Source organism: Vitis vinifera, chromosome 14 (genome assembly GCF_030704535.1).
Source record: "Vitis vinifera cultivar Pinot Noir 40024 chromosome 14, ASM3070453v1".
Lineage (NCBI taxonomy): Eukaryota > Viridiplantae > Streptophyta > Magnoliopsida > Vitales > Vitaceae > Vitis > Vitis vinifera.
Window position 1 is genome coordinate 25,701,549 of NC_081818.1, and position 17,413 is coordinate 25,718,961.

The 17,413-nt window shown below is 37.8% G+C and overlaps 2 protein-coding genes and 1 long non-coding RNA gene across 3 annotated transcripts; 1 reads left to right on the plus strand and 2 right to left on the minus strand.

The window, feature by feature from the left end:
* The first annotated feature begins 3,522 nt into the window (after positions 1 to 3,522).
* On the plus strand, positions 3,523 to 6,681 carry LOC100253230 (receptor-like protein EIX1). The gene has a single exon (XM_002273433.4). The coding sequence runs from the start codon at positions 3,528 to 3,530 to the stop codon at positions 6,510 to 6,512; it is 2,985 nt and encodes a 994-aa protein (XP_002273469.1). The 5' UTR covers positions 3,523 to 3,527; the 3' UTR covers positions 6,513 to 6,681.
* A 1,683-nt stretch (positions 6,682 to 8,364) lies between these two features.
* Positions 8,365 to 10,303, minus strand: LOC100258365 (uncharacterized). The gene is made up of 5 exons (XR_002031650.2): positions 10,189 to 10,303; positions 9,844 to 9,951; positions 9,599 to 9,752; positions 9,383 to 9,462; positions 8,365 to 9,104 (listed from the first exon to the last, which is right to left on the minus strand). It is a non-coding gene; the product is annotated as an uncharacterized LOC100258365 (long non-coding RNA).
* A 1,283-nt stretch (positions 10,304 to 11,586) lies between these two features.
* Positions 11,587 to 15,401, minus strand: LOC100263506 (receptor-like protein EIX2). Its single transcript, XM_003633734.4, has 2 exons — positions 14,959 to 15,401; positions 11,587 to 14,598 (listed from the first exon to the last, which is right to left on the minus strand). Exon 2 carries the CDS (start codon positions 14,593 to 14,595, stop codon positions 11,719 to 11,721), a length of 2,877 nt encoding a protein of 958 aa, XP_003633782.1. The 5' UTR covers positions 14,596 to 14,598; positions 14,959 to 15,401; the 3' UTR covers positions 11,587 to 11,718.
* Positions 15,402 to 17,413: the final 2,012 nt, after the last annotated feature.

Below are 17,413 nucleotides of genomic sequence, written 5' to 3' on the forward strand. Positions count from 1 at the left end.
AAAAGAAGTATGCAAAGGAAATGCTTAACAAATTTCACATGGAAGATTGCAAAAGGACTAGCACACCAATGAATCAAAAGGAGAAATTTAGCAAAGATGATGGAGCAAAAAAAGTGGATGAAAGCCAATATAGGAGCCTGATTGGTTGCTTGATGTATCTTACAGCCACTAGACCAGACATAATGTTTTCAGTAAGCTTGCTTTCAAGATTCATGCATTGTGCCAATGAAGTGCATTTTCAAGCTGCCAAAAGGATTGTAAGATATATCAAGGGCACAACAAATTATGGCATTAAATATTCTTATTGTCAGAATTTTGAACTTCATGGTTATTCTGATAGTGATTGGGCAGGTTCTATTGATGACATGATAAGTACAACAAGATTTTGTTTCAGTTTTGGATCTGGAATTTTTTCATGGTCCTCAAAGAAGCAAGATGTGATAGCTCAAAGTATAGCAGAGACAGAATATGTAGCAGCCAATGCTACTATAAATCAAGCATTTTGGATTAGAAAAATACTTGCAGATCTACACATGAAACAAAATGAGCCAACACAGATTCATGTAGATAACCAAGTTGCAATTGCAATTTCAAGATCAAGTTGTATCACTTAAGAGAAGAACAAAAGGATGGTGAAGTTAAACTGCTTTATTGCAAGACTGAGGATCAAATTGCAGATGTGTTAACCAAGGCTCTACCAAAAGCTAGATTTGAAACCTTAAGAAGCAAAATAGGCCTCTGCAACTACTAAGGCAAGGAGGAGTGTTGGAAACGTGCCTTAAGTTGCTACAGTTATGGGCAAACAAAAAGTTGCTGAATAATTAGTCAATAGACCAAGTCTTTAGGAAATATTTTCTGCATATATATATATATATATATATATATATATATATATATATATATATATATATATATATATATATTTGACTTGATATTAGGAATTGGTTAGACATGGCTTGAAATTAGCAAATTCTCTTGACTTTCTGTTATGTTTCAACTCTATATAAAGAGCAATGCAATGAATAAAACATACTTCCAGATACCAAGTTTTTTTTCTTTACTAAAAAAGTTTTGTTTTTTCTTTGCTGTCATAAAATTTCTGCCCTGTTCTTATGTCATATATCAACAAACTCATTTTGAGTTCTAAGCCAGCTAGGAAATTTGGGACCTAATTGGCAAGATCTAAGGTTGATGTATGTGAGTTTGAAAGGAGGAGCCCAGTCAGAGGAGATGTTGAAAACCAAAGAAACATTTGGAGAACTTTTAGTAATCGACAATTGCTTTAGGTTTGAGAGGTTGGCAAAGTGAGCTTTTGTTATGACACCTTCCCATGAATTCTCATTAAGCTCCAGCATGACCAGCGATGAGAGTTGTCCAATGCTGTCTGGGATGATCCCACCCATTTGATTATGAGAGAGGTACAATACCTGTAAAGATGATAAGCTCCCAATTGATTCTGGAATTGAACCGCAAAATGAATTAGACAGTAATTGAAGATATCTTAAATTCTTAAGATGCCCCAATGAATCTTGTAGGTTTCCAGTCAGTTTATTGTATCCCAAATCCAGATTCTCTAAGGTGCTGTAAGAGCATGCAAATAAGCCATCGAGGAACTCAGTTATCTCACCAGAAAGTTTGTTAACAGAGGATCAATGTCCGCAAATTGCACAAATTTCCAAGTGTTCTTGGAAATTCTCCTTCAATGTTCGAATTCTTGGACAAATCAAGTAGTTGGAGAGAAGTGAAGTTCTGGAATGCATCTGGAAGTCCACCTTAGAGGTTGTTGGAGTTGAGATTGACAGAAGTTGTGGAATAAAGGCTGAAAATTTCTTATTATTTTTCAGAATGTGAAACACGTACAACTTATATAGGAAGAGAGGTGGATATTTACATAAAGAGTCCTACTCCAAGTTTAACTAAAAGGATAAACATTCCTATTCCTAGTTTAACTAAAAGGATAAACATTACAACTGATAAACGTTTACAACAGATAGATATTATCACTTAACATATGGGCATTATCACTTAGTGGCTAAGCATTATCTTTTCTGTTAGAGATCAAGGTACACAAGGCTACTGAGATTAAATAACCAGTGAGGAATGGTGGAGTCAAACCCTTGAGAGATCAAGAAGGGAAAGAGAAGTAAAATTGAGAAATGGAAGAGAAAGGGACAAGTTGGAAAGTTGACAGTTGGGCAAGTGCAACTCCAAAAGAGAAGGCAAAGTATCTAGAGCCAGTAGGCTGCAGCCTTGCTGAGATCAAAGAAGAAAGGCCTGACAGCCATTCTTGTTTGGTTTGATAGTGTGTGTTGAGATCAAGGTAGTGCAAGTTTGAGAGGTTTGCAATATATGGAGGGATCATACTACCAAAGGATGCTCCAGAGAGATTGAGATATCTCAACTTCCCAAGTGATCCAATGAATTTTGGAATTTCCATTCCTTCAAAATTATTCATGCTGAGGTCTAGATAATTCAGATATTTCAAATGGAGCAAAGAAGGATTGATCTCACCACCCAACTCGCTAACTGTTCCATCGCCCTCCAAACTGTTTGGGAATGGGTTGCCAAGTTTGAGCTTGATGATGCTTCCAGTCCTGTTATAGCAGCTAACTCCTCTCCATTTACTATAATCTTCTCTGACCCAAGATGACAGCCGACCTCAAGAATCCGTGAGGCCTTGTTTGAATTTGAGAAGTGCTTCCTTCTCAACTTCTAGGCAATCCATGTTCTGATTGGCATCGCATGAGCTGAGTTTAATTGTTCCTTGGGACAAATAGTAGGAGTGAAAGAAATTGAGTAATGACATTGCACATGATCATGTTATGATCAAAGTGTAAGAGGAAGAGAGTTTCTCTTCTATCCAACAGAAGGCTGAATTAGTCTACTTACAGAACAAATTAGGTGCTTGAGGGGAAGATTTAGTTGGTTGATGTGGTTAGGACATTTGACCCCACATGTTGATATTGAAATGCTTTGCCCTTTTTGAGACGCTAGAATGTGAACATTTTTTTATAGGTTATGATGTGAACATTAGAAACTCTATTAGGAAGTGTGACAATACCTTGTTCCAAAAGGAGGAAGAACTTTGTGATATCCTCACCAGCTACTATTCTACCGAACTTGAGAACTCTGTTCCCATTTGACATTATCCTGACTGCTATAGCCTAAATTTTTACTCAGTGATAGTGTTAGCTTCTCTATACGCATTATGACTTGTGATCTTGTCAACTGACAAACTACGACAGCCAGACTCCTGGCGGGGGTTGTTAGAGCCACAATAGTAAAACTTAATGGAGTAGGGAATCTGAGCTGTTGAAGCGTTCCTGTCCTTAATGAAAATGTCTTGCCTTCTTTGTTTTGTAGTGTGGCCTCTTTGACACGCTAATGTAACACTTGCTTTAATAGGTCCAGATGTGGACATCAAAACTTTACTAGAACGTGTGACAATGCCAAAGATTTGGGGTAATTGCATTTGTTCTTATATATAGAGCTTCACGGTATACTACTTCAGCAACTCGCATAGAAACATGGCTACTACCAATGCCTGTCTTCAACTTCTTTTTCTTGTCATTATGTCCTCGGGGTTTCTTTTCCATGAAACCCTTAAACCAGGCTGCTGCCATGGTGATCACCATAGGGCAGCCTCCATTGACACTGAGAGGGTAGCTCTTCTCAAGTTCAAACAAGGCCTTACAGATCCTTCTCATCGACTCTCATCTTGGGTAGGGGAAGACTGCTGCAAGTGGAGAGGCGTCGTCTGCAACAACAGGAGTGGACATGTCATCAAACTCAATCTGCGTAGTCTTGATGATGATGGAACAGATGGCAAGTTGGGCGGTGAGATAAGTCTTTCTTTGCTTGATTTGAAATATCTGAATCACTTAGACCTGAGCATGAATAATTTTGAAGGGACTCGAATCCCAAAGTTCATTGGTTCACTGGAAAGGTTGAGATATCTCAATCTCTCCTGTGCCTCCTTCAGTGGACCAATTCCTCCACAACTTGGAAATCTTTCCAGGTTAATCTACCTTGACCTCAAGGAATACTTTGATTTCAACAGATACCCTGATGAGTCCAGCCAGAATAATCTTCAGTGGATATCTGGTCTTTCTTCTTTAAGACACCTTAATTTAGAAGGAGTCAATCTAAGTAGAGCTTCTGCTTATTGGCTTCATGCTGTTAGCAAGCTTCCTTCTCTTTCAGAGTTGCATCTATCTAGTTGTGGACTTTCTGTCCTCCCTCGTTCTCTCCCATCTTCCAATCTTACATCCCTTTCAATACTTGTTCTCTCCAACAATGGTTTCAACTCCACAATACCCCACTGGCTATTCCAGCTGAGGAATCTTGTGTACCTTGATCTCAGCTTTAACAATCTTCGAGGCTCAATTTTAGATGCATTTGCAAACAGGACTTGTCTTGAAAGTTTAAGAAAGATGGGTAGCCTCTGCAACTTGAAAACACTGATCCTTTCTGAGAACGATTTGAATGGGGAAATAACTGAAATGATAGATGTTTTATCTGGGTGCAACAAGTGTAGTTTAGAGAACCTGAATCTGGGATTGAATGAACTGGGTGGTTTTCTTCCTTATTCACTAGGAAACCTGTCCAACTTGCAGTCTGTTCTGCTTTGGGACAACTCGTTTGTAGGCTCAATTCCGAATTCAATAGGAAACTTGTTGAATTTGGAAGAGCTGTACCTCTCTAATAATCAAATGAGTGGGACCATTCCAGAAACACTTGGACAACTTAATAAGTTGGTTGCGTTAGATATCTCTGAGAATCCATGGGAAGGTATTCTAACAGAAGCCCATTTGTCAAATCTCATAAACTTAAAGGAGTTGTCCATCGCTAAATTTTCGTTACTTCCAGACCTAACATTGGTTATCAATATCAGTTCTGAGTGGATCCCCCCTTTTAAGCTCCAATACCTTAATCTGAGATCATGCCAAGTGGGTCCTAAATTTCCAGTTTGGCTCAGAAACCAAAATGAGCTTAACACTCTAATACTCAGGAATGCTCGAATTTCAGACACCATACCAGAGTGGTTTTGGAAGTTAGACTTGGAATTGGATCAACTGGACTTGGGCTATAATCAATTAAGTGGCAGAACTCCAAACTCATTAAAGTTCACTCTTCAATCCTCGGTTTGTTTGATCTGGAACCATTTCAATGGTTCTCTGCCCCTTTGGTCATCAAATGTGAGTAGCCTACTTTTGAGAAATAATTCATTTTCTGGACCAATCCCTCGGGATATCGGGGAAAGAATGCCCATGCTGACAGAGTTAGATCTCTCTCATAACTCTCTAAGTGGAACCCTTCCCGAGTCCATTGGGGAACTAACTGGTTTAGTGACTCTGGAAATGTCAAACAATAGTTTGACTGGAGAAATCCCTGCATTGTGGAATGGTGTTCCCAATTTGGTGGCGCGTGTAGACCTGTCAAACAACAACTTATCTGGTGAGCTGCCAACTTCTGTGGGTTCTCTGTCCTACCTTATCTTTTTAATGCTCAGCAACAATCATCTTTCTGGGGAACTTCCTTCTGCCTTGAAGAATTGCACAAACATCCGTACTCTTGATCTCGGAGGCAACAGATTTTCAGGAAATATTCCGGCATGGATTGGACAAACAATGCCAAGTCTTTGGATTCTACGACTACGATCAAATTTGTTTGATGGGAGCATTCCGTTACAACTTTGCACTCTTTCCTCTCTTCACATATTGGATCTTGCACAAAATAATCTGTCAGGATCTATTCCCTCTTGCGTTGGGAATTTGAGTGCTATGGCATCTGAAATTGAAACATACAGATATGAGGCCGAATTGACGGTGTTGACAAAAGGAAGGGAAGATTCATATAGAAACATTCTCTATCTTGTGAATAGCATCGACCTGTCTAACAATGGCCTATCTGGAGATGTGCCCGGAGGGCTAACAGATCTTTCAAGATTAGGCACCTTGAACTTGTCTATGAACCATTTGACAGGAAAAATACCAGACAACATTGGGGACTTACAATTGTTGGAAACTCTAGACCTCTCAAGAAATCAGCTTTCCGGTCCAATTCCACCAGGTATGGCTTCTTTGACTCTCATGAATCACTTGAACCTGTCGTATAACAACCTGTCAGGTAGAATTCCATCAGGCAACCAGCTGCAAACCCTGGATGATCCATCAATATACTGGGACAACCCTGCACTATGTGGGCGTCCAATAACCGCTAAGTGTCCTGGTGATGATGATGGAACCCCCAATCGTCCCAGTGGAGATGATGAAGATGACGATGAAGATGGAGCTGAGGCTGAAATGAAGTGGTTCTACATGAGCATGGGAACAGGATTTGTGGTGGGGTTTTGGGGAGTTTGTGGCACCTTAGTAGTGAAGGAGTCATGGAGGCATGCCTATTTTAGGCTTGTGAATGACATCAAAGAGTGGCTGCTTCTAGTTATTCAGCTGAATGTAGCCCGTCTCCAAAGGAAACTGAAGTTGGGAAGAAGCCAGCATCATACTTGAACAACCTTCTGAAATGAATGAATGCTTTGATGTAGCCTAGCAGTTCAGCTTTGTGTGCAACCTTCTGACATTAAGTTCCAGAAATAAATGAATGCTTCTATATAGTTTAGCACTTCAGCTTCATGTACAACGTTCTGAAATATGAAGTTTTCCTTCCAAGTTTTTTTAATCCGCTTTGTCTCTTATTTTTCTATCTTTTGGTCACAAATTCACACAAACACTTACATATATACTCGGAGACTTGCCAAAAATAAATAAATGAGTTAATAAACAACGAAGGCCATCTCCGATTCCCAGCATCTCTCAGCATTGCTTTGTGTCCTATCATCTTTTCAACACAACTCTTCACAGGGAAGCAGATTATATTTCATAATTAAATTAAGGGTCTTAACAATTTCTAATCTTCATTAAATTTTTTAAATTCAATTTAATTTGACTTTAAGTATGATTACTACTTTCAAAAAATTTAAATTTTATAAAAAAAAATCTATATTAAAAATTCTAATAATATTTTTTAATTTTTTTAGAAAAAATTATCTTGAATTCCTTTAATATATTTATTTTAAAATTTTAAAACTAATTTTATTAAAATATGTTTTATTATATTTTAATTAAAAACATTAAATCATTTCTTAGATTTATATAAAATATTTTATTTAAGATTTAATTTCTATTATTTTATTAAAAATTTGTGGTGATAATTATATGTTATTACAACCAATTTATCTAAATAAATAAAATTATATTAATAATTTATCTTATCAAATTAATTTAAATTTAAAATTATATTTTATAAAATATTTAAATGACATTAATTTTTTATTTATGTTTAAGTAATTTTTTAAATAGATTTATATTTTAAATATTTTAAAACAAAAACATTCAAAATTAAATAAAATTAAAAGGATAAATATAAAAGAAAAAAAATTTAAAGTGAAGTGATAGAAATTTTTTGAAGTAGGGTTAATGTGATAAATATAAAAAACAATTAAAAATAAAAAGATAATATAAATTTAAAATAAACAATAAATTAAAAAAAAAAATGCCCACTGTCTGGGCATTATTTAAATGAAGTATCCAAAATTTTAATCAATGATTTAAGCTCTGCCCTTAGATTAAATATTTAATTCAGATGAGGTTGGTTTAAAAACACACAAGCCTGATCTTGGTTATTGGATAAAAAAATTTTTTGGCAAAAAATCATCATTTTTCAAGGAAATTTTGGAATAAATTTAAAGTACACAAAAAATTTAAAAAAAATTGCCGACTCTCCAGGCATTTAAATTATTTAATTGAAGTATCCAAAATTTTAATCCATGATTTAAGCTTCTCTCTTAGATCAGACATTTAATTCAGATGAGGCTTAAAAACACACAAGCCTGATCTGGTCATTGGATCAAGTTGGAGGAAAAGAAGCATGTAAATATGTCACAAAATTTTGGGGAAAAAATCGTTATTTTTCAAGTTGGAGGAAAAGAAGCCTGTAGATATGTCACAAATTTCTGGGGAAAAAATCGTTATTTTTCAAAGAAATTTTGGAATACATTTAAAATAAATGATAAATTAAAAAAAATAAAAATTGCTCACTCTCTAGGCATTATTTAAACGAAGTATCCAAAATTTTAATCCATGATTTAAGTTTGGGCCTTAGATCAAACATTTAGATGAGGTTTAAAAACACACAAGCTTGGTCCTGGTCATTGGATCAAGAATCTTTCATTTCAACCCTTAATTGGAGGAAAAGAAGCATGTAGATATGTCACGGATTTTTTTTTAGCAAAAAATTGTCATTTTTCAAAGAAATTTTGGAGATTTTTTGCTTCATCCGCTTCAGTGATTACTTCGATCCAAGTCAATAAATTGGCAATTCAAAATTTCTCATTTCCATGCCATTTTTTTGCTTCGACTGTCGTTAATATTCATATTTTGTTGAAATGTCGGCAAAATTTCAAACCTTGGTTGGGGTTAAAGCTTGCATGACAAGTGGTATCTAAGCTTAGCTCAACATACAAGGGCTTTATGTTTGTATGGCAATTTCTTTTCTGGCCCCAATTCCTCTGGAGTTCGGTGAAAGAATGCCCATGCATTCTTGGTATTGCCATGGGCTTCTATACAAAAATTGACCAAGGGCTTTATGCTGTTCTTGGAGCAGCCTCCCTGATGGCTGGTTCAATGAGGATGACTGTTTCCCTCTGTGTCATATTCCTTGAACTCACAAACAACCTCCTCTTACTACCCATAACAATGATTGTGCTTCTAATAGCCAAAAGTGTTGGTGATTGCATCAACCCAAGCATTTATGAGATAATACTGCATCTCAAAGGCCTGCCTTTCTTGGATGCGAATCCTGAGCCATGGATGAGAAATTTAATTGTTGGGGAGCATGCATCATGCCAAGCCACAAGTAGTTACCCCATAGTGGAGTGGAAAAGCTAGCCCGCATTGTCGATGTCCTGAGAAACACCACGTGCAATGGTTTCCCAGTTGTAGATGAAGGGGGTGGAACCATCTGTCGGTCTGGCCATAGGGGCAACTGAACTGCATGGAATTTGGCCAAGAGCACACCTTGTTAAAGTGCTGAAGAAGAGGTTCCTGCGAGAGAGAAGGAGAACAGAGGAGTGGGAAGTGAGAGAGAAATTTACCCAGCTAAATCTTTTCTTTCTTTTTGGTTGCATACAATGATAACAATGGTCATTCTTCATTGGAAACTATGCCATAGGTTCAGTGCCTTCAAATATGCAAGGTCATATAGTACTAGATGTTCTTAATAACTACAGAATGATGCCATTGTTCATTCAAGATGATACTCCCAGCTACAAGATGCATCATATGTCTTCTAAAAAGAAAAGAAAGAAGGAAGAATGTATTACCTCTGGGTTCCAGGAAAAAAATTAAAACCATGGGCTTTATCCAAATGCCATTCCTTACAGGACAACAATGACTTACAATCCTGTTTAATAATTTCTGTATTAGAAGCTTGAGACAATAATTCATGTTTTCTAATTTGCCAAAAATCAAAGTAGAGTCAGATCTAATTGCAAGGTAATTCTAAGAAGACAACATAGAAACTTAAGATCCAGAAATACCTCTTTGAAGCTTTCTCATCCACAAATAATATAGATGAGAGTTTTAGGCAGTGACTGACCCTCTTCTGGAGATGTTTTGCTTTCAATCTGAACCGAGGCTTCCTTTGCACGTAAAATCCATGGTCCGTTTTCGTTCTTGACCTTTGAAAAAGACCTGAAAAAAGAATGAATTACTTAAATCTTAAAGCTTTAGAGTTGCTGTTTCATGCATTTCAGTCACATGGAAATTACAGAAGCACCCATACCTTTCAGTTGATATAGCTCCGTAGTGCATCAACCAGAGATGGATCCAGCCCCTTTCTAGGAGGGTCAACAACAACTACACCTGATCCCACTAGCCAAGAAAGAGGTCCCTGTTCCAGTTCAATGAATGAAACTCTTATTGTAGGCTGAAATATTTACAAGAGTGAGAAGTCAAAATTTAATTTTCAATAATATTGCCAGCTTATCTGACTTTAGTCACTAGTAATGTAAAAGAATAAAAAAGTAGGAGATATCCGTATGTATGAGCTCCAGAGGAAAATTCAGAGGGCTATTTGTGTTTTTGTTTGTATGTATGAGTGTAAATGTTTGAGGTTTTGAACACTAACAATTGAAGTGTCTGCATGATGCCATCTGATGGTACCATCTATAGACTTTGGTAAGCCGCCAACTGTCTTCTCAAAAGATAGCTTTGCCTCTTTGTCAATCTCAATGCATTTAACAGACCTGGAAAACAAGGATAATTAACTTGGAATTAATATATCTTCTAGTTGGACATAAGAATGAGACTTCCAGACAACTTGAGCCATCTGAGTTCTTGCCTGCATTTTCTGGTGGTAGCTAATGATAATCCAATGACACCAGCTCTGGCACACAAATCAGCAACTCTTCCCCATATGGGTCATACTTTTGTAACTTACGAAGCAATGAATCAAAAGCCTGAACAGAAGCAGCAGACCAGCAACATACAAGTAGGATTTCTCTCAAGGAACATAAGATAGAATCAGACATCTTATGTTAGTGAGCCGCAGCTGTGTCCTATGTGATGCAGGAACACAAAAAGGAACGCCGAACTTAGGTGCGCAAACAAGAGGCAAATAAAACCGGAGGCTCCAGGCCCAGCAATTCCATCAATTAATTGTATCAAAAAGGGAATTGTACATTCTCAAGGACTTGATGTCCCTCACATCATGAAATGAATTATAATTTAATGATGATTGATAAATAAGATGGAATAAAGACGTTCCTATCAAAGGTGTACCAGTCTACAGCTATCAAAGGTGAAATCTGAAACGCCGCGGTTGTGGAAGAAGTCGTGACGCCGTCAAGAATGATCGGACGGTGGAGGTTGACCTCTTGAGCACCTGCAAAAACAAGCATTGGAAAGCAATTTGTACGAGTAAGTGGAGAAACAGAGAGAAGGGGGTGCGCACGATTGGAAGTGTTGGCATTGTAGGGCATGTTAGGGAAGGACGTGGAGATAGGTTTAGGGTTAGGGATTGGTGGAAAGGACCATAAACATCCTTGATTTTAAAATTTCTATCACTATCACGTAATATTGAGTTTGGTGGAAAGGACCAAATGATTGAAGTTTCTCTCAGCCTTTTATGTTTCTGCGCGCCTTGGGTTATGTGGCCTTTTTATCAGCCATCATATCCTCATATTATATGTCTCTATGAATAGAATTCAGGTTCTGCTGCAAGGTGACGCTTCTGGAGATCGCGACTCATGTCCACCAAGCGTGTTCAAACATCAAATATAGCTGTGGAGGCAGGGTGGAGGTCAGGTCTGGATGTTTGGGGCCTATAAACCGAGTCTCTGCTTGGAATTGAAATAATTATTTTCGGAGTTATATATTCTTGGGAGATATATTCCTATTCCTTCTCTTCTGCCAAGTAAATGAGGCCTAGGACTCTGCCAGTATTGAAGCTTAAACTGTAAAATAGGTTTGGCTGATTATTCGTGCTGCTAACACAATATTTAAAAGCAATCAAGATCATAAGAAATAATTCCCAAACATAAATTTGTTTGTGTAAATGGCAGGTTTACAATTGATGAGAAATGATGTTTTCAACAAGTATCTTTTCATCTTAAAGCATGTTCCCCGATTTTCTTCAGCTGCAGTTTTTTTCAAACACCTACACCTTTCTTGTCAGACGGGCAACATTCAGTGCCACAGCCAGAAGGAGCCTATCTTTCATTTTCTCGACAAAACGAAAATAAGCATACCGCCATGATGTCTTGATTATCAAAGTGCCACAAACTCCCCAGAATCCTATGATGAATCCCAGTCCCATGCTAACAAAGAACCATGGCAATTCAGAGTCATCTCCATCTTCATCATCATTGTCTTCTCCTTTCCCAGTTGGAATTGTTCCATTGTTATCATGGCACTCTGTCGTTAGAGGAAATCCACAAAGTGCGAGGTTGCCCTGGTAAATAGACGGATCAATCAAGGTTTGAAACTGGTTGCCTGTTGGGATTTTCCCTGACAAGTTATTGTGTGCCAGATTCAGGTGAACCAAAAAGGTTATGGAAGCCATGCTCATTGGAATTGGACCAGAAAGTTTGTTTTTTGATAGGTCGAGAGTCTCCAACCACTGCAAGTTTCCAATCTTTTCTGGTATATTTCCCCCCAAATTATTGCTGGACAAATTCAAGGTTCCCAGTTTCAGAAGGCTTGTTAGTTCTATTGGAATCTCTCCTGATAAGCTATTATTGGACAGATCCAGACTATTCACAAGGTAGAGAGTGCTATAGTATTCCAGTGCTCTTCCTTTTGCAACAAGTTTCAAGCGTCCCTCATACCGTTCTAGATCATCATCAGAAAGTTCAGATTTGAAGCCACTCAAGTTCCCAAAACAGGGAGGAATGAATCCTGACACATGGTTGTGTGAGAGGTCCAGTATGTGAAGCGCGGAAAGGGCACAGATTTCTGAAGGAATATTACCGCTGAAGAAGTTGGACTGCAAGGCTAAGATCAACAGGGATGGCATGCTTTCTCCTATCCAGGATGGAATGTTTCCAGAAAATTTGTTATCACCAAGATCAAGGCTTTCCAAGACACTGCAGTTTTGCAGCTGGGAAGGAAGTTCACCAGAGAGATTGTTGTTGGATAGCACCAAGAATCTGAGTGCCGTGAGGGAACCCAGTGATCTTGGTATTGTACCTGAGAGGCTGTTGTTTGACATATCTACAATATACAGGGAAGGCATCTTGTTCCAGAACTGAGGAATTTCTCCAGATAAATTATTATTGGAGATAACCAAGGTGATCAAAGCCTGTAGATCACCCATAGACAAGGGAATGCTGCCATTCAGAGAGTTCCAAGAGATATCTAAATCTGTCAAAATGGGCATTACTTGACCGATGTTCTGAGGAATTGGTCCAGAAAATAGATTTCCCCTCAGATACAGTGTACTTACATTAGACGACCAGAGTGGGAGAGGACCATCAAAGAGGTTTGAACTCAAATCAACATTGGCTAGGTAGCTGAACACTAATGAGTTTGGAACTCTGCCACTTAACTGATTATAAGCAATGTCTAGTTCACTGAGCTGCAAATCTAATTTCCATAACCAATCTGGTATAGTACCTGAAATTCCTGCATTATTCAGCACTATGGTGGTCAACTCATTTTGAGTTCTGAGCCAGGTAGGAAATTTGGGACCCAATTGGCAAGATCTAAGGTTGATGTATGTGAGTTTGAAAGGAGGAGCCCAGTCAGAGGAGATGTTGAAAACCAAAGAAACATTTGGAGAACTTTTAGTAATAGACAACTGCTTTAAGCTTGAGAGGTTGGCAAAATGAGCTTCTGTTATGACACCTTCCCATGAGTTCTCATTGAGCTCTAGCACGACCAGTGATGAGAGTTGTCCAAGGCTGTCTGGGATGATCCCACCCATTTGATTCTGCGAGAGGTACAATTCCTGTAAAGAGGATAAGCTCCCAATTGATTCTGGAATTGAACCGCGAAATGAATTAGACCATAATTGAAGATATCTTAAATTCTTAAGATGCCCCAACGAATCTGGCAGGTTTCCAGTCAGTTTATTGAATCCCAAATCCAGATTCTCTAAGGTGCTGTAAGAGCATGCAGATAAGCCATCGAGGAACTCAGCTATCTCACCAGAAAGTTTGTTAACAGAAAGAATCAATGTCCGCAAATAGCACAAATTTCCCAGTGTTCTCGGTAACTCACCTTCAATGTTGGAATTCTTGGACAAATCAAGTAGCTGGAGAGAAGTGAAGTTCTGGAATGCATCTGGTAGTCCACCTTGGAGGTTGTTGGAGTTGAGATCAAGGTACACAAGGCTACTGAGATTAAATAACCAGTGAGGAATGGTGGAGTCAAACCCATTGTTTGAGAGATCAAGAATGGAAAGAGAGGTAAAATTGAGAAATGGAAGAGAAAGAGAAAGGTTGGAAAGTTGACAGTTGGGCATGTGCAACTCCAAAAGAGACGGTAAAGTATTAACGGTCTGGAGCCAGTAGGCTGCAGCCTTGCTGAGATCAATACCTCCCAAGTTAAGGTACTTCAAAGAAGAAAGGCCTGACAGCCATTCCAGGCCATTCTTGTTTGGTTCGATAGAGTATGTGTTGAGATCAAGGTAGCGCAAGTTTGAGAGGTTTGCAATATTTGGAGGGATGATACCACCAAAGGATGCTCCAGAGAGATTGAGATATCTCAACTTCCTAAGCGATCCAATGAATTTTGGAATTTCCATTCCTTCAAAATTATTCTTGCTGAGGTCTAGATAATTCAGATATTTCAAGCTGAGCAAAGAAGGATTGATCTCACCGCCCAACTCACTAGCTGTTCTATCGCCCTCCAAACTGTTTGGGAATGGGTTGCCAAGTTTGAGCTTGATGACGCGTCCAGTCCTGTTATAGCAGCTAACTCCTCTCCATTTACAACAATCTTCTCCGACCCAAGATGACAGCCGACCTGAAGGATCTGTGAGGCCTTGTTTGAACTTAAGAAGTCCTTCCTTCTCAACTTCTAGGCAATTCATGTTCTGATTGGCATCACATGACCTGAGTTTAATTGTTCCTTGGGACAAAAACCCAGATAGTAGAAGGAGTGAAAGAAATTGAGTAATGACATTGCACATGATTATGTTATGATCAAAGTGTAAGAGGGAGAGTTTCTCTTCCATCCAACAGAATGCTGAATTAGTCCACTTATAGAACAAATTAGGTGCCTGAGGGGAAGATTTGGTTGGTTGATGTGGTTAGGACTTTTGACAACCACATGGTGGCTGCTAGAAGTCAATATGGAAATGCTTTGCCTTTTTGAGATGCTAGAATGTGAACATTTTTTTATAGGTTACGATGTGAACATTAGAAACTGTACGAGGAAGTGTGATACGCATTACCTCTTTCCAAAAGGAGGAAGAATTTTCTGATATCCTCACCAGCTACTATTCTGCCGAACTTGAGAACTCCATTCCTATTTGACATTATCCTGACTGCTATAGCCTAAATTTGTTTCTCAGTGGTAATGTTAGCTTCTCTATACACATGATCTTGTCAAATGACAAACTACGATAGCCGACTCCTGGTGGGGTTTGTTAGCAGCCACAATAGTAAAATTGAATGGAGTAGGGAATTTGAGCTGTTGAAGGGTTCCCGTCCTTAATGAAAATGTCTTTGTCTTCTTTGTTTTGTTGTATGGCCTCTTTGACACGCGAAAGTCTGAACACGGGTGCTTTAATAGGTTTAGATGTGGACATCAAAACTTTAATAGAATGTGTAACAATGTCATGTTCTAAGAGGAAGAAAGTTTTAGACTTTAGGCATCTGGAGCTGCCGGCCTTGGTTTAGGAACATTTGCTGAAGTCTTGCTCCTATTTTGGTTTAGGAAAAAACACATAAGTTTAATAATTCAAATAAAATTAAATATGTCGTGATAAAACATCCCTTTCATATCTTCATTTGCTATTCTAAACGAGTGACTTATTTTACCCTATATTCCCATTTAACACAATTCTTACAATCATAGCCAAAATTTGCTATAGAATCAAAGAGAAATGTGCTTGTCAAAGAGTTATTAATTTCATAAATATTTTGCATGTCATTATAATTATTTATTGAGGACCCTATATTTTCATTAGTAGGAACATTTCTAAATCACTTTCAATCTTCATTTGCCCTTCTCTTGGCTATCAAAGACCATCTCTCAAATTGATACTCTTTGTAGATGCATTACCCATTTGTCTTGAACTAGCTATGCCCTCGAAATCAAAACTAGTATAACTCAAAAAAATTATTTTTATTTATTTTTAATAAAATAAAGCAATTATACTCTTATAAGGATTTTAATATCCAAATTTTATTAAAATTATTTAATTTTTTATTAAAAAAATATTTTTATTTGAATTAAGTTCATTTTCTACTATATAAGTTTATTTTACATTTTTTTTCTTTTTATAGAATCAAAATAAAAAATTATTTTGACTTTAATTACAAAATCCAACGGAGGAGGTGCTGAGATCAAGGTAGCGCAAGTTTGAAAGGTTTGCAATATTTGGAGGGATCATACCACAAAAGCATACTCCAGAGAGATTGAGTTGATTCAATGAATTTTGGAATTCCCACTCCTCCGAAATTATTCATGCAGAGATCTAGATGATTCAGATATTTCAAATGGGGAATTGTAATAGGCTTTTTGGCATTGTGGGGATTGAGGATAAGATGGACCGAAACCATTTCCAAGAGCGTACAGTTGAAATTCCTGTGGCTGTCCTGACTGGAAAGTTTGTGCGCTCTTCCACATCCTAAGGCATAAACGTGACAAGTTTAGTCATGTAGGGATTGTGTCATCAAATTTTCTCCTCTTCCACAAGACCATATGAACCAACTAGAGAAGCCTACTAGAACGTGGACCCAAAAAGAGGTCATGTCTTGTATTAAAAGTAAATTAGACTTGTTGGGTAAAGCTTCTAGCGTACCAAACACCGGTAGACCCATTCATTGACCTCAAGTCTTCCATCCACACTTATTAAGAACCTGAATTTCTACGCATAGCCTCGGATCGCCAACGGTTTAGGCCTAAGATGGGTAGCTTCTGTCAGCCTATGTCCAAGTTGGTTTTCAGAGTCCGAGTCCTCATTTGGGTGCTGAAAAGAGATGCTCTTGTGGACATCATTTCAAGCTCGGTTAGAAGAGAGGGTTGCTTGATGAAGAGTAATCTTCAAATCTATATGTTATTTTGAAAAGTAATTATCTAATTTAATTGGTGGTTTGTTGATAATACAAAATTTCATCACATTTTTTTAGGCGTATGTCAATATTAATATTCTAAGTGATGAGTAAATGTCAAATAATTAGAATATTTATTCTCATTTTCCGTTTCCAAGTGATCTCTTCTTGGTGAGGATCTTTGAAAAAGGATATTTAAAAAAATTAGTTTAAAATCTATGAAAACTTGTGAAGGGTCAAGTTGGCACAAGGCTTAAGTCACCTTTGTCCACTGCAAAGAGTAGCTGGCTTTCCCTAACCCTTTTCCAATACAATATCATAGGTATGTGTGGATCCCGCAGTTCGGCTCAATGCGTTTTCCACTCGATGGCGAACTCGATTTTTATTTTGAAAAGTTGATTTTATTTGATTATGAAAACTGACTCGGAGTCACCACTTATTTTTGTTTTATTTTTAAAAGGGTAAACAAAATAAGAAAGAAACCCTAAGTGTGACTCCTTATTTTGGAAAAGGTGATCTGTAAAAAACCGGATTGGGCTCGAGGGTCAGGTTATTTATCAGGAAGGTACGGTTATGAACAGTAGCACCCCTCTAAGTCCCTAAAGTCGGGTCTCTATTAATACAATGAAA

Excerpts from the sequence above, each read along its gene's own strand:
- LOC100253230 (XM_002273433.4), top strand. The coding sequence starts at position 3,528 with ATGGCTACTACCAATGCCTGTCTTCAACTTCTTTTTCTTGTCATTATG.
- LOC100263506 (XM_003633734.4), bottom strand. The coding sequence starts at position 14,595 with ATGAATTGCCTAGAAGTTGAGAAGGAAGGACTTCTTAAGTTCAAACAA.